Genomic DNA, 26,014 nt, shown 5'->3' on the forward strand with positions numbered 1-26,014 from the left:
GCACTATTTATCAATCTGTAATAAAAGACGTGAGGAAATTCTGTCTTTTATAAAGACAAAAATTTTTGAGGCGAAATACCCAAAAAGAAGTTTGTGAAAAAAAGTATTTAGTATTCTGACATTCTGTAATAAATGTTAAAAAAAGGGATTTCTCTCCAGAAACTTTGCTCGGGAGCTATTATCATTACCGGCAAACTAAGCAGAATGTGCACTTGCATATAAGCTATGAGCAAACTAAGAGTCTAAGACTAAATAAATTCCAGCACAGTTGATATGTAAAATAACAAACGTTTTAAGCAGAATGTGCTCCTGCATTTAAGCAAGCTGACCATTTTTAAATATAAATTCAGTCAGAGATGAAATGAAAGTTATTTCAATAGTTATAAACGTTGTAATGTCGACATATATTTTTTTAGATTATTTTTTGGTGGTATCAAAATTAACTCGAGTAACACTTCGTCCAGGATTGCCAAACACGCATTTCCGTTTGTTGTTATTGTGGATTATTTAATGTTATTGTGAAACGAAATGCGAGAGATGATTTTCTAAAGCGGGTGCTGTCATAAACGCGCGAAGAACTAGAATCAGTAAAAAGCATCTGCAAAAAAAATTATTCTTAAATGTTAATTCATGTTTAAATGAAAATGGGATTTTTAAACATTTTCGCATATAAATCGTATGTTTTATTTAATCACTCTTGTTTTACTATTATCAGCCTTTTTGTTCTTTAAGTAGTTACTTCGGACCTATGTTTTGTTTTTGATTTGAGAATATATTTTTTTTAGTTTACCAATGTTAAAAATGATGTTTTCAATAAAGGAAACCATTATATATCCTCACTATTTCTACTATCATCATCATTCTGCATTTTTAATAAAAATGTTCGAAAGTAACAGGTTCCTTTTGGAACCGCATTTTGAAACCTATTACCAAGGTGAAACTGGAACGTTGTAACCCGTTACAGAAAAATAACCGTTATCCACTTCTAGTAGATACAGTGAACGTTGAACAAGGAAACAGTTTCATAACATTTCTGATTGATTTCTTCGCAGGAGTTTATTACGATTGTTTTTCAAAGCGCTTGCTGCTTCCATTCTAATTAGGTAATTTTCTTCCCTCGAATGCCGTTTGGAAATAAGTCAACAATCCGAAACTAATCAAAACTGGATTTCTCAGTTGAAACCGCACAGGATCCAGCAATATCCCAATGGTTATTCCAAATAGTGGAAATCCCCAGGCGCTCGAGGTTTTATGCAATTAGGGCGGTATTAGAGTTGCAAAGTCCTCAGCAACCACCATTCTAGCTGTGCAAAAGCAAATTAATAAATCGGTGAAAGCCGGGCAGTTATTCCGGGTGGATTCGGAATTCGGACGATCATCACTTCTATTGCAATAGTTAGTGGACATCCTGTACTCTTCTCAGGGTCATCAGTCGGGTTATTTTCGTCCAACCCATCTGTCAGTCTCAAATTACGAGCGGGCATAATCCGGGCAGAGTCATTTGTTTGCTTCGATGACAGAACGCATCGGGAAACACGCCATTTTATTTGGATATCCATTACCATGCGGACATAATTCAGTGGAAGCTGTCCCCATGGAGGGTCGAGCATGGAGAACGTGTTGTGAGTGTCGAATAATGCGAGTACGGCCGGTTGGAAATGGAGCTAAATGCCGAAATTTGCTCTTTCATTTTTTTCAAATGTTTATCAAATTCGAATTTTATATCTGGAGCGACTAATTTAATTTGAAAATAGCTGCGATTTCATGCACCTAATTTGGCCCAAGTATATGTACACAGGGCACAGTCACTGCGCTTTTCTGCCTTCTATTAAATTCCGAGTATACCCTGTATACATGCATGGGCCGCATACGTGATATTGTAATAGTAGGCTTTAGTCCATTCAGAGATTAATTCATCAATAAATCCCCATTTCGCCGGACAGCAAAATCGAATGCTGGCAGATGTTTGTCGCCTAACTCGACGTATGCATACTGTGGCGTGTGTGGAGTTGAGAGGCATGGGAGGTGATTGTAATCACTCAAAGACCGTGCTAGGAGTTTTCTTCATAGTCAAAGTAACCGTCCTCCACATGTCTCAGCAGTATGTCGCTCTCTTCACAGATGAAGGGTTTACGCAGGCTGCATTCCTCATCGTGCCAGTGAGTTCCTTTCACATGTGGTTTATTTATCATGGCCAAACAGGATTCGTCTTTTCCACTGGCGTTGTACGACCTGAAAGACCACAGGTTTAATATTCGGAAAACTGTTCACGCACTTCTATCTATCAGAACAGAAGAACAGAAACATTTTTATCCGAATGAATCATTTTCCGTTCAAAAGCGATTATAATAAAGAATCACTTTTCTTTAGTGCAGGGACGTTTATGCACAGTGTGCGCAAAAGTAAATTGAACTGGTCACTGTTATTATATTTGTTTAAGTATTCTTATTGTAACGTAACCCACGTGCTTTATCGACAGCTATTGATCTTAGTTTAAAGCTTACTTGCACACAGTAAATTATAATATTGATACAAGTTCAGTCGCAAAAGTCGTATTAGTGGCCAACTTTTCTACGTTCGCCGATGTTGCCACACGCGAAACACGCTCTTTTCAAACAGCGCAAATAGCATGCAAAATGTTCAAAAACCAATTGCGTTCCATCTTTTAAAAATTCGAATCTTCCAAAATAAAGCAGCCAGTAACCTCAAATTTTTGCAATTTTTAGGCAACGATTCACCCTCACGATGCTGAAATTTTCATCTATATTACCAAGAATGTCAACATTTTTCAGTCTACTAAACATCGAACTTAAAGCAGAACATCGTACGCCAAATGTGTTCTCTTAAAACGTGCTTCTTTAAAAAAATCATATCTTCTAAACTGAAGCAAGTAGCACTTGGAAACTCTACTAATCTTAAGAAATCGCTGGCGTTTAAACATGCTGAAAGATTCAAGAAAATATTTCAAAATTAGAATTTTTACCAGCTTAGTTAAAATTGCTATTATAATAGAAGCTCGTACCAAACGGTTTCCACTATTAAAAATTCGCAGCTTTCAAACTAAGGCCACTAGCAAATTTCCACAACCTTTAGAAGATAGTTCACGCAAAAAATGCTAAAAGTTTAACATGGGTCTCAAAATAGAAGCTTCTATCCAACTGCGCTCTCTCTTATCAAAATTCGTATTTTCCAAATTGAACCAAGAAGCGATTGGAAAATTTCACAATCTTTAGAAGACACTTAAAGTTCAAAAACGCCAAAAATTGCATTAGCATCGCTTTTATTTCCAATTACTACAGGCCTCATAGAAATCGAGCTTAAAGCAGTTGCTCTTACCCAACTGCATTCCCGCTTTTAAAAATTCACATTTTTGAAATCGAGGCAAGTAGCAACTGGAAATTTTCGGAATCGTCTGACCACACTTCACTTTAAAAACTCTGAAAGTTTCATTCAAATGGCTTTGAATTTGAATTTTTGCCGGTCTAGTTAACTTTGGTCTTAAAATCGAAAGTTTTACCCAACTGGATTCTTCGTTCTGAAAATTCGCATCTTCCAAACGGAACCGAGTAGCGATTTGAAATTTTCAATATCTTTCGACAATCATTAGCGCTCAAAATTTTGTTAACATTGCCTTGATTCCTAATTTCTTCCGGCCTCATAAGTACCGGTCTTAAAGTAGAAGCTCTTTCCGAACTGCGCTCTCTCCTTAAAAAGTTCAGATCTTTCAAACCGCAGTAAGTAACAATAGGAAATTGTGAGCGCATTTAGACGATAATCGACTATAAACTCCTGTAAAGTTTCAATAAAATCGCCTGGTATCCTATTTTTTTCTTGCGCTGTAAACATTGGTCTTAAAACAGAAGCTCTTATTCAGCGGAGCTCTCGCTTTTATAAATTCCTATCCTCGAAGTGAAAGCAACTAGCAACTTCAAATTTTCACACTCCTCAGTAGGGCTTGGCTACTTCTAAGCCTTGGGAAAATTTCATTAAAATTCCCTCGAATCCTGTTTTTTGCCGGTCTAGTAAAAATCGGGCTTAAAGCAGAAGCTCTTGCTCAACTACGTTATTTTTTTCAAAAATGCACATCTTCGAAACCGAAGCAAGAACACTTGAGGTTAAAAACTCTGGAGGTTTTTCGTCTGAAAATTTGCTTCGAAAAGTACGCGTCTGAAAAATTATAAGCGTGCAAGTCCATGCCTTCTATTTTCGTCAATTTTTACTTATTGTGTTTTTCATTCGAATAAAAACAATTTGTTTGATTCGAGGGCAAAAATCCGTTTTTCAAACTGTGCAGAGTTTTTCGAGCTTTGAAAGCTTTCCCCAGTTAAACGCGGTCGTCGCTCGAAAAACGACACTTTTCGCCCTGGCGTCGAAAACGACTATTTTTGCACAAGAAACAACCGACAAATTTCCAAACTTGGAACCGTTCGAATGTAAAATTGATGAAAGAACGACTTACTTGCCATCTGGTTGGCGAAATTTCCCTGGTTCATGCGCCCAATCTGTTGTGATTGTGTCGACAAATGGACCTAGTCTTGTATGGGTACCCGCCCAGAACCATCCCCTTACTTGTCTGGGCCAGACTTGCGGAGTTTTTGTGAACTCGCAGCCCTTAAAGTCGCAGAATCGCCCCGCGGTCCACACTTCTTTAATCTGCAATCACTTTGTTGTTGATTTTGAAGCTGATTTCCAAGATACACACGCACACCTGCATTTCGCTCATTAATCGCTTCAGCCACGCATTTTCTGCCACAGATTCTAATGCTATTAATTCCATGCACATTTCTCTGCAGAAATTCCTGGCGTCGATCCAGCTTTTCTCTGGAACACCCGCTAACCAACTAATGTAGTATTGGTTGCCTGGTTTGAAGGAAGCAAGCAATAACTTGTTAACAGAATGGAATGCCTAACATACCTAGAATCGTTCTTAGATGAAAAACTCTGTTTTGGCAATCTTCGGATTGAGGAATGGATAACTGTAAATCTGGATACTCCACGTCTGCATGCCGGTGGTCGGAAACACAATATTTCCTGTACTTAGCTGTAGTGTACCGAAGTGTCATACATGTTAAAACCTGGTTGCTACTCTCTGCAAAGTCGGTGGCATCTGCTGCAGTGAAGCAGCTTCGCATCAGGACACAAAGCCATATTATGTGAAAATTCATGTTGGAAAAACTGCAAAATTTCTATAGGGATTTACTAGAATTGTATGTTGTCGAGATCGACTTAACATTATCAGAATACCAACTAGACTGGTCAGACTAACGGCGAATATTTGCAATTTTTTCTTTCCTTCGAAGTAAACATTCCTAAAGGTATTCAGACTAACTCAGAGAGTTGGTCATTATTCCTTTGAAATTTAGCTACAGTATATTCAAACAAATTTTAATCTTATATAAGACTCAGTTTGAGGGAAAGTTCATCTTGTAGTCCCCCAAAATCGCCTACAACGCGTTTTAACGCAGCCGAGCCTCAATTCCGAATTTAAATTCTCCTAATTCTCCGGCTCAAAATCCAACTGGAAACCGTGCGATGCAAATTTTCGACTTTCTAATCAAATCTGGAGAAAAGCCGCCGTTTTCCAGGCATTAACTTGCTTTAAGGCCCGTTTAGTTAATCTGCCAGTTATACCAGTGCATATGGAAAAGATCTCCTCCAAGCCAATACTTTATTTAGCATTTGTTAACTCACGGAACCTCTCAGATTTTTGCCGGCCTTTCAAAACGTTTCACTGATAAAATAGAGTAATAGAATTTAATTTCCATCGGCAATTCGGCACGCAAAACATCCAAATTCCTTGCTGAAACAATTTTTTCCATGTAACTCCCTCAAACAAATTAAAACGGAACCGAAACGTAAAATATATTAAATGCAGTAAAAATTCCATTAAAAACCGGGTATTTTAATTTAAAAGTTTGAAATATAATTTCAGTTAGAGATAAAATCGTTCCTCGCTTGTCAGCGTTTGTTTTCTTTCCGAGTTGAAGCCAGAGAGTTAAAAAGAAACAAACAATTGTGTTTCGATTGGTGGAAAGTTATGAAAATTTAATTGCATTGAACAGGAAAAGTGCGTTTTTGCCAGATTTAATGGCAAAATAAGAACGTTGAAACCTTTGAATTAAAATAGTGGTTTATAGGCACGTGAATTCGCTGAAATGTAATTTGATATTGTTATTTGCCGATATTTCCGCGATCAAACAATCGTTTTTTCTGCAAAATTAATATTGGATTTTGTGGGAATATCTGATATCAATTGAATCGCTTTTTGTTAACAATCCGAACATTTAATTCAAATATTACTATTTGGCATGCATCCATATTTTCTTTGAACGCTTTTCAACGGTTTACTCTAATGAAATACACCCCCAAGCTGTTTTAATTCGACTTTAATCAACGTCTGCAAACAATATAAAAATATAAACATCACAAGTCAATATAATTTAACAAAAACAACTTAAACTAAGCTTAAAATAAATAGTTTCCATTAAAAACTTGCTGCTAAAAGTGCGGTACGCATGGAACTTGCTAGTATTGGTAGACTGCGTTTTCATCTTCTTGCCTTTGGGCGACTCTTTGTGATCCCACCTAGAAAAGCGGTTTTTTTTTATTTTTAGTTAACTCTATTTAACTTAAGTCCCAGTTTTTTGACCGACGTCGGATAATTGAAAGAAGGTTGACTTTCAATTCGGAATTCGGTCTGGGCAGTGGTGAAGAAGAAAAAGAAAAACTTTTTTAGCTACTTAGCTTTCGGCAATTTATGGTCGCCTTCCTCAGGGCTGGAAGGGTTATTGTATAAATAAAAAAATGAAAAGGGGTATAAAACTTAAAAACAACAAATACAAAGTACTTGCTGCTAATTGTTCGACATAAGAAGGCTGGGAAACCTTTCAGAATATTCTATCAATGTTACAGCCTGATGAAATATTCTCTCTTCCTCGCTTTCATTTTAGGCCTGGGTAACTCCATGAATTTTTAGGAGTTGGCTCAGTACTACGCAAATGACTTAGTGCGCCAACCCAACGCACCGGCGCAGTAACTCAGTTCCGTTGCTGAGAAAGTGTTGATGACTTTTCTTAATTGTTTTTAGATTTATTGTAAGGGCCATTTATCAACAATATTTTAAGATTTCTGCAAAATTTCAGAATTTTCCAGTTTTAGAAAACTCTTTTTTTTTAATGCTCAATTTTCCAAAGTTTCACTTAAAAATACTAATATGAATCTTAAGGTATTTTTCGCGAAAAATTATGAAATAAAATTAATTAAAATTATAAAGTAAAAGTTTTGAAATCCCTTTCCAGCATCGAATTTGTGACAAGAATAAAATAATTTTCTATCAAAAAACGAGCAGAATCAGGTTTATAACAAATTAATTGGAAAACTCGTGAAATAATTTTATTCGGTTTTTTATCGAAAGTAAATAATATTATCTCGAAAAAAACGGCCAGAGCAAAAGTTTCCAAAAAGTATTTGGAAAATTCACCATTCTCACCGGTCTGAAGAGTTTTCAAGTTTTTTTTAAATTTCATTCCAGTTTTAGCAAAGTTTCTATTAAGCAATTCTTTCAACGCAAAAAACCATATTATTTTACTGAAAATAGGTACCGACAATCTTTAGGAATTTTCTGTGAAAATAATAAAATACATTTTTTTCGAACACTCGGCTTCTGAACAGCTTGTTTTTTAGAACCTTTTGCAGCTTCGAATTTTGGACAAAACCCTAATACTTTTTTGTGATTTTTTTCCCAAAATTTTCGCGAACAGAACAAGTTATACAAGTCAAACAAGTTTATAATCCATTTTTGGGAAAACTCGCCACTTTTGTCGCTGTGAATAATTCGGTTTATTTAAATTCCGGTTTCTTTACTTTTAGGTCAATATTTCTAAACCAAACTCTCTCAAAACAGAACAACGCGTTTTTTCCTAACGTTTTACTGTAAAATACTGGCAATCTGAGCGTATTTTATTCAAAAAAATCGGAACAAAGTTATCTTGTTTTCTTTCGACACAATTTGGGTTTTCTCGAAAAACGACCAGAGAAAGCAAAAGCATATATATAATCAATATTTGGAAAACTCCTCACTCTCATCGCTCTGAAAATGTTTTAAGTTTCATCAAAATTTCCGGATTTTCCCGTTTTAAACCAAATAGTTTCAAGCAATCGTATGCGCAAAAGCAATATGTTGATGGTTTTTTTGTCAGATGTTAAAATTCCGTCATCGGCCATGAGTTATGGCCTCATTAACTAGTGAGTTAAAACTCACTAACTCAGAGAGCGGCAACAACTCAAACGCGCAACTCAACACAGTGTTACCCAGGCATTTAATTTATTACGAGGGCGAATCCATTGTCACAGTTGTTCAATGGAGTCACATTATTTGGTCATAATTTGTCATGGATTAAAAACATTTATGCACGAACATGTTTTCTGCAGAGATAACGGGACAGACTACACTAAATGCAAATTAATGATGAGCTGAAGTCCCTGCACATCGAATAGTAATTTGTAACTGTAATTTGTTGTTTTAAAGTTTTATTCCCCTTTTTTTTCGAAATGTATCCAATAACTTGTCCAGCCCTGAGGAAGGCGACGATAAATTGCCGAAAGCTCGGTAGCAAAGGTTTTTTTCTTCTTCACCACCCAGACCGAATTTCCAAAAAAATCAACCAACTTTCAACTATGTAACTTAGTTTAAAAAAAAAAGTTGAACGCTTGATTGATTCTGGTTCTAACCTGGATATATTGGGGTTGATGCGTCCTGGCAGGCTGCTGTTGCTGTTGTTGCGGCTGCGGATGTTGCCTGGGTAAGTTTTGGTACTGCGGAAGGGGCTTGGGAATCTTGATTTTTATGTCTGTAGGTTCCCGGCTTACCTGAAATTCAGACTGTTAATCACGGAGGTTCGCGACATTCGAAATAAAAACGACCGCTCCCTTAAACCTTTGAAATTGTATAATAAGTAACAATTTTTCAAGCTCTGAGCGATCAAGTTTCCCATCCATACATTCGTTCGCTCAGAACGAACGAAGTCTATTAACTGCATAGAACTGAGATAATCCCCTTGCCGAATTGGATCCGGTACGAATTTTTCTGTAATCCGTTTGAATCAATTTGCTTGCGAATAAAGCGAATATTATCCGCATTATCGTAAATCAGGGAGGCATTAACAAGTAGAGCATTTTTCACTTTTCGTATCCGTTTGGCTTTTATACACTATCGATTTTGATCCTACAATTTGTTAAGGTTAATAAATGGGGATTTTTTCTTATTTTTCAGGCATTAGGGCGCACCAGCATGGATTCGCGGGAATTTGAAAGCAGCCCGACCGTAAGTAAAATTCGGACAAAAATCACCTCTGCCTTAAATCCTTCCTTTGGGTCCGCCGTGTATTTAACAGTCCTGATATATCCGTCAGCATCTACCACTGAATAGCTGCCGGTTATCCGCTTTCCGTCCCTTTCTTCCTTGCGAGTTTGGTAGTTGGTGAACTGATCATCTTGTACGTCGAAGCCGAATTGGTAGGAAGGGTTGGGCTGCAAGAAATAAATGCTTAGTTACTCAAAGAGAGAGCTTTTCAAATAAAATCGAAACTGATTAGACCAATAGAATGTGGTCTACCCGCGCTTTACATTCGCGATTTTTCATCTTCAAGTGAAGTTTTAATTAAAATTTACCATTCGAAAGCGGACATATTTATCGCTTTAACTGGGAATTCTCGAACCCACACAAAAACTACTAATTTGTTAATTAATATTCCCGATGCCAGAACCGGTATTGACCTGCAGATCCAATAGTTCGTTTTTCTGGCTGGATTTACGCAGATCCGGCTCGGGAAATTTCAGTTCCTTTCTCCAGCTATTGGCATTTGATTTCTACATAACGATTAAAAACAGACATTGAGCGATGTTTTGCAATTGCAAGCTCGCTTCGTAGATCCAAAGCAATAATCAAGTTCGCATTAGAACAATAAGTCAATATTTCCCTCTTAATAGTAATTAAATTGCAAAAGCCGACACACGGGCAAGTAACCAATAGAAGGTTGTTGCAAAAATATTTAACGCCATTTACAATCTCCGGATGTTTGTTGTTCTCACTTGGGTTTCGCCCCCAACACCAGTTACATAACATGTGAAAGTGATCTATATCGACAGTTTACAGACAACATATTTTATCAATCTAGTAATTTTAACAGAAAGTCTATATTATATTATTTGATGTGTTTAATCTAGACGTCTGCTGCACGTCCGTTAGATGAAAAGTCCCGAATTAAGTGTCGCATAAATCTAGTCATGTTCCATATATCTTTATTGTCAGGCTGGTTGAAACTAGTTTCAAAACATGTCGGAATATTAAATATCAAACGCGTTTCACTCGAATGCATTGAAACAAATCAGTAATCAGCCATGAATTAATAATGGCAAAGTTCTATTCCGACTAAATTCGATGCCGGAATATGCATATGATGTGGTCGACTGTGTGATTTTCGCCATATTAGTCCGATAAGTCAAAGTTGCCCATAAATGGAGTACAGATTAGTAATTCAGCAAAACTCGGAAAAGTTGCACGGAAACTCGAAGGCAAACTGGGAAAGTTTCACGGTCCCCAAGTGTATGATGTGGTTTCACCACGTAACTTTCCCAAAAGAGCGCAGATTCAGTTGCACTACTTGCTCTAATAGTCAAATGGCTGATGGATTTATATTCAAGCGAGTTTTCGCGCTTTAATAACATATTTAGTTTTACGCTCTTAATGAGGGTGGTATTCTTATACTGTTGCAACCATTCACGATAGTTTGCAGGCTAAATTGCAATTAAGTTTAGTGGGAATTGGAAAATACTCGTTTTTTTCTCTCGATCCTCTAGACAACGCATGGGCATGTTTTTGCTTTCGGTCTTATCCCTGGACATAAAGTGCCTAAAACAATAATCTTTGTGCGGTTTTTACGACGAACCTATCACGATTTACGAGGCTGTAAAAATTTCGATCGTGACCAGTCCTCTATTGGGATCTTCTTCTGGACACGACACTGCCAGACTCAGAAAAAATATTTACATGCTTTCCGCAATTTAGCAAAATTGTTGTCCAATCGCACGGTTGCAAAATCCGATACCTTCGGCACTTTAGTTATAAAAGAAAGTGCAAAGTTCACACGCAATTTGCAGGTAATCACTTCGTAGGTCTCGCAATCTCTGGATTGCTTACTAGGTAATAATTGAAAACGATTGCCTTAACAAGGCCACACTTACATCATAGTCGCCGTCTTGCTCCTCGTCCTCCTCCTCCGTTTGTTTGGTTGGTTTTTGTGGTTGAGGCTGTTGGTATCTGGCACTGTATTGAGGCTGGGAAACGTACTTCACTTGTTGTGGTTGAGGCACGTATTTCACTTGTTGGGGGTAGTTGTTGTGTTGCTGTGTTGCTTGTGGCTGCGGTCTTCTGGATTTAAATAGTGGTTTTCGATAGAAAGCCAAAAAGTGTTTTTTTACACGAGACGAAGTCGAGGGTCGACGGTGTCAATCCATCAAGAAAAACAGATTTTCGTCCTCGTATCGAACACTATTTTTCATTCGAATGAAGACTTAACACGAACAAGAATAATCAAAAATAAAAGGCGATTTCAAATTTCAAATTTTATGTCAATGTCATTTTTTAATGTCACATTTTGACGCTGGTAATTTTTGAAGTTTTGTGATTGTTCAAAGATCGTGTTTTGCATGTGGCAACATCGGCAAACGCGGAAAAATTGGCCTTTGATAGGACTTTGAGACGCAACTTGGAGTTGTAATTTACAAATTTCAAACTTATGGCAGTTTTTGACTAATTCGAATAAAAAACGTATTTTGAAATTTTATTTCATTTTTTCATCAGTATACTCTGGGTCTATATGCAGTAGAACCTAGCATAGAGCTAGGCTTTATTGCGTACAGCTGGTAGGTTTCACATTGGCAAAACTTGGAAGATGCAGTTCACTCGTGCTAGCGAAACATCCGCAAAAAATTTCTTCCATTCGTTACTGACTATACATACCTTTGAACTATTGGCTGTTGTTGCTGTTGTGCTTTGACCACTTGGTCATAGTAGTTAGGATCAATTTGTCGAGGACCCTGCAAGATACAATTTTGTATTTTAATAAATTCATGTGCTGATTGTTAGTGTGCAAGGGGATTATTCCCATATTACCATGCGAAATGAAAAATCGCCCATCCATCGGCCTAGTTTCAAAGTAATTTACGTAATGTTAAAGTGTCGACTGATCGCAATAAAATTACGAATTAATAATAATTACCGGTGCATTATGCGCAACAAATTTACTTTTCACATGCCAATGACATAATGTGCGTACCAACTAGCCGTTATTACTTTTAACTTAATTGGAGTAAATATAATTGCAACCGAACGTGGCTGAGAGCCCGTAGAACCGGTTGCTTCTTAGTTTGGGAACATTTCGCAACATTCCTATCTAGAATGGACATTCAGGAAAACACTAATATCAAACACTCGGTACATAAAGTCTATTAGCCAGCAGTCACCATTATCCGAAACGGCCGGTCTGCAATATTCATCTTATTTCAAGTACTTTCACTAGTATCTAAATGTCCGTTAAATGGTTGGTTGGACTAGAATTGCCCGTATGGCGGTAAGCAATTATTTTTAATTGCACTATAGGAATGTTATTGACTCTCGCTTAGGTACCACCAATGAACTTATCTGTGTGGGTACTTGGTTTGTGCAGAATATTGTCTGAACACTCAAAATTACTTTGTTTCCTTTTTCAAACCGCAGACTCGGGTAGACAACCGAGACCCAATTCTGATTAAAAAAAAACAGCGAATCACTCGAAGAGTTGTGTTATTAAACGATAAGAGATTAAAAGGTTTCGGGTGCTTGATTTTGTGCGATCGCCGAAGAGTAAATTTCCTGCTTAATTGGCCTCTTAATGGCCAAACTGGCTGTCGGTTCGAGGGTTCACTCGACGATGATAAACCAAACGTTTATTTGAGAAAATCGAGAAAATCGCCAGTGTGAGAATCGTCGAATGCACATTCTAATTGAATTTGCCACCGGACGACTGATTCCGGTGATTATTACTTAATATTTGCGCTTTTAATGCTCAATTTTGCCATAAGTGGAAATGCTTGGAATTCACGTGAATATTTAGAGCAATTTTTAATCATTTTACTCCCGCTTATGCAAGTTCATTGTTCCCACCGCTGAAAAGTGAAATTTCCATTTGTTTTCACTTTCTTCCAACGGTCATTAGAAAACTGGTTTGGGGTCGCCAACGGCAAGGCGCACGAAAAATTGTAGGATTTGGAAAAAATGATCTAGTTAGGGGGAATATTCACCCCAACCAGCCAACATCCACTGTGCTGTAAAAACCTGCAATGTTCCTAATGGTCGTTAAATGCGAATCTTCCTTTGTGTTGGCAATTTTTTGATGATGTGAATTAATTCAAAATCTTCTCAACTCATTGCAATAACAATGCAATTTATGCTGGAGTAAAAAGCGCTTACTTATTGCGCCAATTCCCTAAGCAAAGCACCAGGTTTTTTAGTAACATTTACCTGCTTTGCAATGGGCTTTCACTATTTAACACAGGCAAATTAATTAATGGCTTCGAAGCAACAGCCTTTTTGCTCTACGGTATATGATGTTTTTTTGGTAAAAATGGCTTCTACAGCGCAACCTGCCCTTCATTCAAAACCAACTTAATTTTAAAGTTTTCAACTGAAGTTACCTGATTCGTTGGCACAAAAACTTGTCTGACAGGCCCATAACCGGGAGCTTGAATCGCTTGAGAGGATTTTTGTTGTTGGGGTTGTTGAGGCTGCTGAGATGAGTAGTATTGAAGGCCCTCAGCTTTGCCTTCGAACTGCGCTCTAGTGGGTTGTGCTGAAATACAAAAAATTACAAGACATTAAATAGCTGGATTGCAACCAGAGATTGGAAAAAAGCATTTTTACCTGCTGGTTTAAAGTGGATTTGTTGCGGTTTGTACGTGAGGGTGGGAACGTTCCGTACAGCCGCATACTGGGGGTTTTCGTATCCGGGTTGCGAAATGGGCGAACACTTGATATTGAAAAACAGGCTCATCAGCAGCGGTAGAAACGTGGTACAATTCCTCATTTTTCTGGAAAAGACAAGCCGATATTAGCTGGAAGGTTTAAGGAATTTTTTGAAAAATTCGAATTGTTTTTCGGGCACTAACCGGGGGAAATAGTGCAGAATATCGCATAAAAAACGGCCACACGCGCGCAATTGAGTTTCACATGGATGTCGGTTTGAATGTTAGACTTTATATAGACTCGTGATCTCCTACTTCTGCAAACGCCACTTTCGTTTAATGATTATAGGCCCGGGTGAAAAAATCGGCCTGTAGAAAGGTAAGGGTCATAATAGGTAAGAGGAAGCCATATTCACTGCTTCCCGCTGGATCTTTCGCTTTGCGTTTGGTCCTTATTTTAAAATATTCCCAGTTAGCGTATTTTTATATCGGTTTTTTACTTCTTACCTGAGAAGTCGCCATTATTTCTCAATTTTTCTATTGAATAGTCATGTTTCTCTCCGTAATGACAGAATTTTTTCATAATTTTTATTTTTTTTGTCCACCTCTCTAAGTTCAGGTGGGATTCCACCTATTTCCACTTACAAATCAATGTCACTTTAAGTCAGAAATTTTTCCGCTTTTCCCGGAAGTTTTCCATAGAAGTTTTATCTACTTTCTAGAAACCGATAAATTATTCGCGAGTTCAATGCGAGGATGGTGGCGCTGCGAAGCGTCAAATTACTCGTTGTCGAGTGACAGTTAAGACTTGTCAGCCCTGTTTATTTATTGTTGACAGTTCATGACATTTATAACATAAAACAATGCTTACACACTTTTCGATCGGTTTCTATTTCTGTAAAAGCTTGCAAAAGTTGATTAGAACAAAACACAACAAATCACAATCAGATAAACACCAACGTGACACCAATGTCAACAAAATAAGTGTCAAATTACTGCTTAACTTGCAGTTATAATTTTAGCCACCAGGGGGCGTTTGGACTTTTGAACCCACGAGTGTTGCGGCAATTTGTCAGTTTGTCAGTGTGAAAACCGAACGTCAGACTGTCAAATATTGTGACACTTTAGAAAATTAGTGGGAAATTTAAAAGCAAAAAGCAATTAAGACAATGATCATGTAATTATAAATTATTTAGAATAATTTGCGTTTTAGGAGAATTTGTCTTATCTGAAAGTTAATAGTTTCCGAGGTACAGGGTGGCAAAGTGCAAGTAAAATTTACCATGACTCTGATTTAAAGCATCAGATCTTTCGGGGTTCTAAAATATTGCTATTTTCCGCCAGTATCTCGTTGTCCAATATTTCCTAAGCAAAAAACGTGTACTTGGTCCAAGTCGATATAGCCCATCGTTTTTGAGACCTTTCACATTGAATCCTCCATCCCTTGTATAATATACTATTTAGTGGACACTCAGTATGCTGAAGCAACATTTTGTAAAATCAATATTTGGGCATTTTATGGCTAACAACGATAAACAATCAGCAATGACAATCAATTGGAAATGTATCATAAAAACTGCGAGTTTAGTTTATACAAAACGAATATTAACATCCGGTTCCCGGCTTTGTTATTTCACCGTAATTGAAATCGCCGTACAATTGATTTGGGGGCCAATCGGGCTTTTAAAATTGTCTAAATTAAAGCCAAGTGAAACCGATAAATTTTAGCAAAAAAATCAGGGCTTCTCGCCACCGTCTAGTGTTTTTTCGCGTAGTCACAATCCCAAATCGCCGATTCCTTTTTGCCGCATGAATATTCAGAAAATATAAGCGTTCCTTAGTACTCTCGGGGGAAATTAGAAAAACCTCAATAGCGCTGACTTAGGGTCAAAAAGGAGCGTTTGAGGACGGCGAGTTTATGGCCCTCGAGGGCGGCATGAGCAATCACTCGATTTACGATTCTAAGTGATTTTCTATGTCATAATATTTTGACATTGTTTGGCAAGGGGAATCGATGCTTTATTGATATCTGAAAGCAAACAACGTGGAAAATCGGTTTACTTGTTGAAACCGTGGAAGTCCCTGGGAATACAGCGTTTGCTTGCTTGTTTTCCAACTTCTTTGACTGGGAGCTGATGATTAATCGCAAACCGTTTTGCCAGAAACTGTTGATGGTCGGCTTCGGTGTGATTGAGCAACCCGGAAAATGTGATCGGAAACTCGAGTAAACCTTGAAAACTCCTCGCGGACATTTAAAAGTATAATGCCGACGATAAGCCAGTTTCGAGTTTGCAACTTTAAAACGCTGAGATCACAGATACGTCTGGATGGAGAATGCTCTAAACTTTTACAGTCCTCGCTTGTTTCCAGATAAGGGGAAACAAAAGCCCTAAGTTTTTACTCTTATCCCCTTAAGGTGCTGCGCACAATAAAGGTCTCTTTATATCCATACGAACTTTTTGAATTGAACTGTATAGGAAACTTTCAAAGTTCCACGATTGACTGCGTTATGCACGTGGAGCTTTTAACTGTTGAAATGCGTTTAATTATTTCTGAAGCAGAATCAGTTTCCTGTCCACCAATGCACCTGCTCACTTGCATTTACTTAAACAGTTGCTGACACTAAATGGTTCTGTTTCATCAACAAAATCAACTAGTGGTTTATAATCGTTGGAAAAAAGCACAGAAACGTGTTAGCTTGTCGGTGGCAATTTCTACTCGTACCGATTACACGTCGCGGTAACATATTGTTCTACAATGATAAAGGATGAAAGTTTTCCCGACTTTCCCAGCCCAATAAACTTGACGCTTCAAAAAGTTGAAAGCCTCGGACGACGCCAAGCCAGCAGTTTTTACATTTATTTCGTTTCGGCCCGGTTCTTTACTTCTAACTCGGATGGAAACTGTTATTGTTTTCCGCGATGGAGCCTACCCTGAAATCGAGTGGGTTTCCATCGTCTGAAAGCACACTTGATTGAATTTTTCGCCTTGGATTACGCAACCGCAGTTTCCGCCTAAGTGAGTAATTTACATCTGTAATACCGGCAAACTAATTTGGTTATTAGGCTGATGTTCTCGGTTTACACACTTTCTTATTTAAATGCTTCGTTGAGCTTGTAGTGTTTTTTGCCCTGAAGATGGGCTCGAACAGTAAAGCGATTAAACAATAGCTATTTATTGCGATTCGACGGTACTTTCACCGTGCAATTTTCCCACCCTATGTAACTGCGCCAGTTAGATAAGAACGATCGCGTTTCGATGGCTTTCAAGTGGTACTTCGAGGATGTTTCCTATTTCGCGAATTACTTGGAAAGCCTGTTAAAAGTAAGATAAAGTAACTCCGTATAATTTTAACAACGCCCGGTTTGTATCCGGCAATAAAGCCCGTGGTAATCTGGAAAAATGGGCAAATAAATTTTTCTTCTCGCACACATCCCCAAACATCCTAAAATTAAGTTAAAATATCATTTATTTTCCTTGAGAGAATATAAGGATATATTACCTAGCGGAGCGGGTAAAAACCGGGGCGTTTTCTCATTTTCTGAAAAATTACCGAGATACAAACAGGATTTTTACAACGTTTAATGTAAAACAAGGTTATTTTTAGACTATTGCTTTACATTTTCCGACTTTGTTCCGCGAATTGTGTTACCTACTTAACCCAACAAGCTCGAAATTGAACTGGTAACGTTTTCAGCGAGTAAACAGCCTTTCGAGTGTGCAAAATTCAAAGCACTAGGAGAAACTAAGTGAGGTTTCGCCCACCTCAGTGGCCGGCATCCTCAAAAACTCTCTTTGAAAGACATTATCTCCCTCACAGATTGGATCGCAATTTCATGTGGTATTTGCGCACCTCACTCGTAATATGCTACATTAAACAAACTGAAAGCAATTTATAAATAAATTTTAATCATCACAATAAACATTGACACATTTGAACGGTGGGTTATGTTAAATCGGAGCGCGGTTTTCCACTGCAATTTAAATGAAATGTTTTATATAAATATCCAATTCATTAATTTGCGCTTAATTAGTTCTGTCAATTCAATTAGCGCTTTCTATAATTTGCTGATGATGAAATTACCAAGAACCCACTTCCGGTGCTTCATCTGCAGATCATTGGCTTAACTAGACTGACGTCGTTTTGCCTTTAAAAAGATATTTCTCGGATTAAAATTAGCTTTGAAATCTTATAAAGGCGCGAGCTTGAAGGAGACGTATTATTTTTTCATTCGGCTCCACCTCAATCTCTTTATACAGGAAAGCTGCTATGAATACAACTCCTAAGTTTTCAAGAAGCCGCTTTCGATTTAAGCAAAACATTTCGGGCAAATAATGCCGTTGCGAACCGCATAATAACATTTTAATGGCGTTTTCCATTTTTTTGTTCTTTAGCGAATTTCAGGGTGGTGGTAATTTTTTCAAAATCAATTTTTCAATCTCAATTGAATTAAAATCAATGGCAAGGTTTAAAATATGTTTTTTCGATAACGGCGTAAGAGATGGACTCGCCATCTTTAGCGAGAGATTCAGAAGGGCTGTTTTCGAATATCATGTAAGTTTTCTTGCGTGCATTCAAGTGGTTTTTTCAACATTAATTTTGGAACTTTGCCGTGTTTGATGCAGTTTTCGGTTCTTTATATTACAAGGTTTAAAAACTGTTTTTTATGTAAAGAGGCAATAAATCCTTTCGCCGCTTTGGCTGGCAATAAAGTGAGATTTTCTTTCACGATCATCTAAGTTTACTTGCATTCATTCAAGTGGTTTTTTCAAAATTCCGTTTAGAACTTTACCGCCTTTGGTGGTGGTTTTTTACCTTGCAAGTCTCAAAATCTTGTGTTTCGGTGACGAGGTAAGAAATCGACTAGCCATCCTTACTGACAGATAAAGAAATGTTTTTGTGCGAATATCAGGTGAATTTCATTGAGTGGTTTCAAGCGGTTTTTTCAAAATTAATTTTTGAACTTTGCGTGTTTGATGCAGTTTTCGGCTCTTTATAAATACTACAAGGTTGAAAAATCGTTTTTTCTATAATGAGGCAAGAAATCCTCTTGCCGCTTTAGCACGCGATAGAGGCAGACTTTGTTTCAATATCAGATAAGTTTTCTTGCGTTGGTTCAAGTGGTTTTTTTTTTAATTCCTTTTCAAATTTTACCGCCTTTGGTGTTGTTTTATGTTTTTTACCTTGCAAGGTTCAAAATCCTTGATCTTGCCTTGTAATCCAAAATTTTACTTTGTAAGAAATCGACTTCCCGTCTTTACTGAGAGATAAAGAAATGTTTTTTTTGGAATATGATGTGAATTTCGTTGAGTGGATTGAAGTGGTTTTTTCAAAATTAGTTTTTGAACTTTGCGCCGTTTGTTGCTGTTTTCGGTTTTTTCATATTGCAAGGTTCAAAAAGCGTTTTTTTTTCTATAAGGAGGCAAGAATACATTTCGCCGCTTTAGCACGCGATTAAGGGAGACTTTGTTTCACTATCATGTAAGTTTTCTTCGGTTCATTCGAGTGTTTTTGTCAAAATTCCTTTTTGAAATTTACCACGTTTGGTGCTGTTTTATGTGGTTTCAAGTGGTTTTTTCAACATTAATTTTTGAATTTTGCCGTGATTGATGCAGTTTCCGGCTCTTTATACCACAAGGTTCAAAAACCGTTTTTTATATAATAAGGCAAGAAATCTTCTTGCCGCTTTAGCACGCGATAGAGGGATCCTTTATTTCACTATCATCTATCAAATTAAGTTTAATTTGCGTTGATTCGAGTGGTTTTTTCAAAATTAATTTTTGAACTTTGCGCCGTTTGTTGCTGTTTTCGGTTTTTTTTCACATTTTAAGGTTCAAAAACCGTTTTTTTTATAATTAGGCAAGAAATCTTCTCGCCGCTTTAACACACGATAAAAGGAGTCTTTGTTTCAATATCATGTAAGTTTTCTTGCGTTGATTCAAGTGTTTTTTTCAAAATTGATTTCCAAACTTTACCGCGTTTGGTGCTGTTTTATGTTTTTTACCTTGCAAGGTTCAAAATTTGGTTTTTCGGTAAGGGGGTAAGAAATCGACTTGGCTTCTTTACCGAGAGATAAACAAATGTTTATTTTGGGAATATCATGTAAACTTCGTTGAGTGGATTCAAGTCGTTTTTTCAAAATAGCTATTTCGACCTTTGCCGTGTTTGATGCAGTTTTCGGCCTACGTTACAACGTTCAAAAACCGTTTTTTCTATAATGAGGCAAGAAATCATCTCGCCGATTTAGCACGCGACAACGGGAGACTTTGTGTGAATATTATGTAAGTTTTGTTCTGTTATCTCAAGTGGTCTTTCAATATTAATTTTTGATGTTGTTTTCGGTTTTTTATATTACAAGCTTCAAAAAATATTTTTTTGGGAACGGGGCAAAAGATCGAGTCGCCCTACGCAGCGCGCGTTACAAGAAGACTTTGTTTGCATTTTCTGAGAATTTCGTTGTGTTGATTTAAGTGGTTTTCTCAAAATAATTGTTTGAACATTGTCGCGTTTGATGCAGTTTTTGCTATTTTGCCTTGCGAGGTTCGAAATGTGTTTTTTCGATAACTAGACAAGTGATCGAGTTGGCATCTTCAGCACGCGCATCATGGGAATTTTATTGCGTTAATGCAAGTGGTTTTTTCACACTGAATTTTTATTCTTGTCCGCGTGTGATGCTGTTTTCGTTTTGTTGTTTACCAAGATTCTATATGCGCTTATTCGATTAGCAGACAATAAATCGATACGCAGTATTCAGCACGCCATAAAGGTAGGTTTAGTTTGAATATCCAGCAAATTTCAATGCATCGATTCAAGTGAGTTTTTCCAGATACATTTTTGAATATTGCCCCAGCAAGCTTGGTGGTGTTTCCAAATTTTCGCCTTTCGCGTTCTTTCGGTAATCAGGCTTGCGATCGATATGCCGTATTCAGCATGCGATGAAGGAAGACCTTTTTCTAATATCCTGTGAATCCGTTTGCCCTAATTTAAGGTGTTTTGTCAAAATTAATTTTCCGACATCCGTTTCTCGCCTTGTAAGGTTCTAAATGTGTTTTTTCCATAGACAGGCAACAGATGAACAAGCGTTTTAGCAACTGCAGCTGATGATAGCTAATGGGCCCGAAACCGATCCTGGAGGTGCCTGACATTAGCACATCTTCGAATTACTATTTTTTAGTTTGCTTTGATTTTAGAATTTGTTTAGTGAAATGTTGACTTTTCCTGTTCCTACTCGAATTCTCCCGCGTGTAGATACTTTATATGCTGTCTGGCTCATTTACGTATTGGCGAGTTCAACTGCCGATGGGTTTATAACATAAAACAAAACTTACACACTTTTCAAGATGTTTCTCTTCGTTTAAAGCCTTACAGAGACAAGTATCAAAATTTGCTAGTTAAAGTGTAGTTATAAGTTAGCCGCCAGTGGGCATTTGGACTTTTGAACTTTAGTAGACGTTTTTGCAAACTAATTGCTATGGTTAGATGTTAACATGCGTCATCGCCATTTTGTTATGTAGAATTTAGCTAATCGGGAACTAAATTCTTTGCTCAGTATTCCAGGCTAAGCCATTCTCGGTCTGAAAGCACTTCCGTCCTTTTACTGCAAATTGTACAAACATTTCCCTGTTGTTTCCCGTTTCCTTTTCTAATTGTTTCGGGCTCTCGCCTACCTTGATAATAAACTTGCTCTTTTCGGGGTTTTAAATGTTATTAGCTTCTTTTGTTGTGGTGCGCGCTCGTAAAATATAAACTGCTAGAAGACGAGACAGACCAAATGCTTTTGTAAATTAGCCACTGGAAACGAATATGTCGCTTCCATTTCCCAAAATTGTGTAAAATGTACAGAGCTTTTAGGAATAACGGAAACTAACCCGACCAGATTGAGGGTTTCCGTCCTTCTATTTGGACCACTTTGGTGTCAACTTGGTATATTGAATGAGAGAAAAACGCAATATCGTCGCTCTCGTGTAACTTTTCGGGGCGACTTAGATCGACATATATCATATATCGCGCTTAATATGAGTAGATCTATATGGAGCGGTTATATACCCCTTGTCTGTAGAACATAATGCATAAAAATGGTGGCTGTATGAATTATTCATGCCGGTATTGTTTCCCATTTACTCGTCTTTGCATACTTATAGGAAATACCTGAGTGTTATTCGAGCTTATATGCATACTGAAATGTACGGGGGTATCGAGTCGTGTAATGGCCCCATGGGGTTGTTAACTGGATAATAGGGATTTTCTTTAGACAGGTCCCACAAACTCTAGAACGGTAGTTTGAAAGAACCGAAAAAAAAAACGCAACAAATGAGTTTTAGCAATTTCGTTTAATACTCAAACTTATATCTAAGCAGCTTCCACGGAGACAGTGTCGTCATCAGCGGCGGTTCCAGCCGAAGGACCACTTAAAATTGGAGATTGCTGTGGAGGAGCTTGAGGGGCACTTTGCGGTGGCTGCGGTTGTGGTTGTGGTTGCTGCTGTGGTGGAATTTGGGCACCTCCTAAACCGTGTTCCCACCCTTAATTCAACCCAACTTAGATCAAATTCCGACTAACTCACCTTCAACCTGCGGGACTCCAGTTTGATCCACTTGAACTAGACCCTGTGGACCAAATGGATACTGCAGAACAGGGCTTTGGGCCACCAGTCCGGGATACTGGGCGTAGATGGATTGTTGGGCCAAAAGAGGACCTGATGAAAACACAGGATTGGCATAGTAAGCGTTGTGCAGAAGCGGTTGAGAGTACACTGAAGGCACCACGGAGTAGGCGATGGGTTGCGCGTAACTTATGGCTGATGGATGTGCGATTGTTGTTGACTGTCTCAGGAGGGTGGTGGAGGCAGGAACGAGTCCAGCTTGCACGTAGCTGATAGCGACCAGAAGTCCCAGAGTGAGGAAAGTCTAATAACAATCAAATTAGTTACAAAATGATTACTTGCGACTACTACTGGACCACCCCAGTATGTTGGTTTTTGAAAAACTTCCTGTTAAGCGCCCTTCTGCCGTTGAAGCTCTAGAAACATTCGGTAAAAGGCTGTTTCATAAACAAATACTTTAAGACTCAGTTTCATAAAAATTGAGCTAAATATCAAATCGAGAACTCGTGTAAAAAGCAAGTTTTGCCGTCCGTCTGAGCCTTCAATGAGGATCTAACTGTGGCAACAACTAACCCCGACAACAATCTAACTGAAAAGACTCAAAGACTGTGGTGGTAAAAGCCTCAATATCGCTTGAGTTGTTGTCGAAAAGGTGACAAAATATTCACTTTGGCATGGGAAGTGGAAGTTTGGGAAGCACGGCATATACAGGATGAATTAGTGCCAAATTCGTGGTGGATGTTTATTGTTTGGGCAAGTGCAGTGTGAGTTTTTTGAGGAATGATGGGCTAGAAATGGAGGATGGGGTGCCAGCTTGGAGAAAGCTGGTAAACATGGTTTCCAATTTAAAAATCCTTTAGCTTGAACTGAGTTTAGTTTTACGAAAAGCAACTGAAGTTGATGGCATTTTTATTTCTCCGTATTTCCTCTGGTCAGTTCAAATAATTAAGTTTAAGTTTTTATAATTTGACTAAGTTTCTGCAATACTAAAGAATGTTGTTCTTTCGTTCCAGATGGCACGATGCAGCTTTCGGTAAGTTTGGCATTATTTTGCCCCTGGTTGCCATGTAGTTGTAGAACTTTTAGTTCCCATATTATTGACTTTTGTATTTTATCATATTGCTGCATGCCAAATTTATTCGACAAGAAACGACGAGGCACGTTCTGGATTCTCGATTGAGTTTTGAAATTCTTCGAATTTTCGTTCTGGAAAATTAATTTAAATTCAGAGGTTCTCTACAGAAATATCTTTTCATTTATGAAACCGTTAACTTTCTATTGTGAACGATACTTTGTATTGTTTTGGCAGATAATTTGCGTCTTTTTCAGGTTTTTTCTTCTGTGAATTTCACCCTAAATTGAAATGTTCTTGACTGCGATTTTTCAAATTAAAAATAGTTTTCACTTAGTTTTCAAAAATTGACCTGCCAGGTATTATAAACTGGACTGTTGTTATCTAATCCTTTAAATTTGAAACACTCGAAATGTAAAATTAAAGTCGATCTGTTGTGAAATACGCCATATTTTGTCATCTAAAGTACTACTACTCACTCAATGGTGTTTTTCTTATGAGTTACGATAATAATAGTTAGTTATTGGCGAAGTTTCTTTGCAGAAATGCCTCTTGCTACCACTTATCTATGCTCTAAATCCCACCATTCTCCCATTAGGCAGCATATGCAGACAAGATAGAAGATGTTTAATTATTTTTTTAGGTTTTTAAATTAAACGTTACAAATTGAGTCTGCTTAAAAAGACTTGCTTCCTTCTTAAATCTTCAAAATCAAGGACTAGTGATTTTCTGCTAAAAATATTTTTTTTGCATTCAAATGCTAAAATACCGCAGCGTGCAGACCAAAATGCCTTAAGGTAGGGAAACTTGTTAATTGCTTTGTGTTGGTTGAGGGGATAGCGCCCTAAGAGGCTGCAAGTAATTCAGATCAATATTATATTCAGACTTACAGCCACTAAATAATCTTTGAGAAAAAATCGGAATTTTTGGGAATTTTCGGCGGTCTGGATCTGGACAGCGTTTCACTTTGTAGAAGTAGATGGCAACCCGTAGATGGCAACCCGGGTTGTAGTTTCTCTTGATAGAATTTATGCTGCTCGCATGTGCAGACTTGCGGATTTTATGAGGCGAATTTTTTGAGGAAATCTTGGTGCGCCGCGAAACTTGTAGCAAAAGAGCATGTTTCCAGAAGCAACCAGGGCTTGAGGTGTCTGAAAATTTTAAGTCCCCTAGCGCTGAAACGGTGACCAAAATTAACTTTCGCAACTTTTTGCGCCAGGTTTATGGCCAAGCTTTTGAATAGTTTTAGAATTTCTGAAAAATCTTGATAACCGACCGAGTTCCAGGGTAAAGAGTGGAGGCATGTGCAAGTTTGAGAGTTTTCGCTTGCCAATATTCAGAGCCCATTTCCTTCCAAACTGATACAAATGAAAAAAATCTTATAGATAGAGAATGTGTCGGGAATGCACTTTGCAAATATGCTCATGTTCTATTTTGATAATGAGCTAATCGAGGTAAAAATTCAAAGAATTTGGTTCGCAAAACCATATTTTCGACTTTCAAACTCTTATGATTTTCACGTTTCTCAATCGATTTCAATTTTGCAAAATACGCTTTTTAGACAAAATTACTCGCGACAAAAACGAATTTTCAATTATCGAAACCGGGCCCGTATTAATTAATATCGATATTTATGCATGCTTCAATGATATCGTAAATATTAAACAAGGAAACTCCACCTACCTTCATTTCGGCACTTGCACTTGAAAATGGATAAAAAGTAAATGCGAACGAAGTGCCCCAAAATCGCTTTTATACATCATGAATTTGGTATTTAATCCCTTCCAGTTACCATCTTAAATATCAAATTTGGAGCCTCGGAAAATATGTATCGCCAGTATGCGTTTCTCTCAATTTTGCGCTGTCGGCAGCCTCATTTTAGTCTTGGAAAAGGCAAGTTTTTGTATGGTTGGCGTCTTTTGTCTAGTGGCTATTTTCACATTACTGAAGTTTTTTCGGCTTAGGAGCATGAGGAAAATTCACTTGATCTGGAGATCAGCAAATTAAATGAGAAGCATTTAAGACGTCACGGGAAACGAAGTTAGAGTGTGAGTGTGGGCACTGATTAGCGACACGCGAATTCAGTCTGTGTAGGCACAAAAACCCAAAATCAACATGAACGAATAATATGTTGGGCAAATTTACATGAGTGACCCCGCCCGTGCGAGATTAACTTCTGATAAGTAGCGTGGACGCGTATTCTTGTTTAACAATAAACGTTTCCTGTTCCAGTTTTTTACGATTTTATAATTTGCCAATCTTCTCATATTTTTATAGTGTGAACAACATTGGCGCAACTTTAAATTGCAACTGAAATCCAGGGTTTGTTTTTTTTAATTAT

At 37.7% G+C, this 26,014-nt stretch overlaps 3 protein-coding genes across 6 annotated transcripts; all 3 read right to left on the reverse strand.

The window, feature by feature from the left end:
• Window positions 1-1,729: 1,729 nt before the first annotated feature.
• On the reverse strand, window positions 1,730-5,237 carry LOC109537179. 2 transcript variants are annotated; one of them, XM_048669718.1, is made up of 4 exons: window positions 4,916-5,237; window positions 4,709-4,833; window positions 4,460-4,653; window positions 1,730-2,232 (listed from the first exon to the last, which is right to left on the reverse strand). In XM_048669718.1, exons 1-4 carry the CDS (start codon window positions 5,163-5,165, stop codon window positions 2,052-2,054), a joined length of 750 nt encoding a protein of 249 aa, XP_048525675.1. In that variant the 5' UTR covers window positions 5,166-5,237; the 3' UTR covers window positions 1,730-2,051. The 2 variants fall into 2 exon arrangements, with proteins under 2 accessions (XP_048525675.1, XP_048525674.1); XM_048669717.1 differs by having other exon boundaries at window positions 4,709-4,860.
• Window positions 5,238-6,370: 1,133 nt separating this feature from the next.
• LOC109541710 (activating signal cointegrator 1 complex subunit 2 homolog) lies at window positions 6,371-14,319 on the reverse strand. Of its 3 annotated transcripts, XM_019903771.2 has the most exons (8): window positions 14,203-14,316; window positions 13,958-14,124; window positions 13,732-13,886; window positions 12,020-12,096; window positions 11,242-11,428; window positions 9,349-9,528; window positions 8,731-8,868; window positions 6,371-6,585 (listed from the first exon to the last, which is right to left on the reverse strand). In XM_019903771.2, exons 2-8 carry the CDS (start codon window positions 14,118-14,120, stop codon window positions 6,526-6,528), a joined length of 960 nt encoding a protein of 319 aa, XP_019759330.1. In that variant the 5' UTR covers window positions 14,121-14,124; window positions 14,203-14,316; the 3' UTR covers window positions 6,371-6,525. The 3 variants fall into 3 exon arrangements, with proteins under 3 accessions (XP_019759330.1, XP_048525871.1, XP_048525872.1); XM_048669914.1 differs by lacking the exon at window positions 6,371-6,585 and having other exon boundaries at window positions 8,784-9,223; window positions 9,286-9,528; window positions 14,203-14,319; XM_048669915.1 differs by lacking the exon at window positions 6,371-6,585 and having other exon boundaries at window positions 8,784-9,223; window positions 14,203-14,317.
• Window positions 14,320-22,310: 7,991 nt separating this feature from the next.
• On the reverse strand, window positions 22,311-25,461 carry LOC109537200 (enhancer of mRNA-decapping protein 1). Its single transcript, XM_019903809.2, has 3 exons — window positions 25,357-25,461; window positions 22,563-22,905; window positions 22,311-22,503 (listed from the first exon to the last, which is right to left on the reverse strand). The coding sequence occupies exons 1-3, from the start codon at window positions 25,360-25,362 to the stop codon at window positions 22,349-22,351; spliced, it is 504 nt and encodes a 167-aa protein (XP_019759368.2). The 5' UTR covers window positions 25,363-25,461; the 3' UTR covers window positions 22,311-22,348.
• Between the last annotated feature and the right edge of the window lie 553 nt (window positions 25,462-26,014).

The sequence above is a fragment of the Dendroctonus ponderosae genome, unplaced genomic scaffold, assembly GCF_020466585.1.
Source record: "Dendroctonus ponderosae isolate FM_Combo_2020 unplaced genomic scaffold, Dpon_F_20191213v2 Dpon_F_20191213_9, whole genome shotgun sequence".
NCBI classification, from domain to species: domain Eukaryota; kingdom Metazoa; phylum Arthropoda; class Insecta; order Coleoptera; family Curculionidae; genus Dendroctonus; species Dendroctonus ponderosae.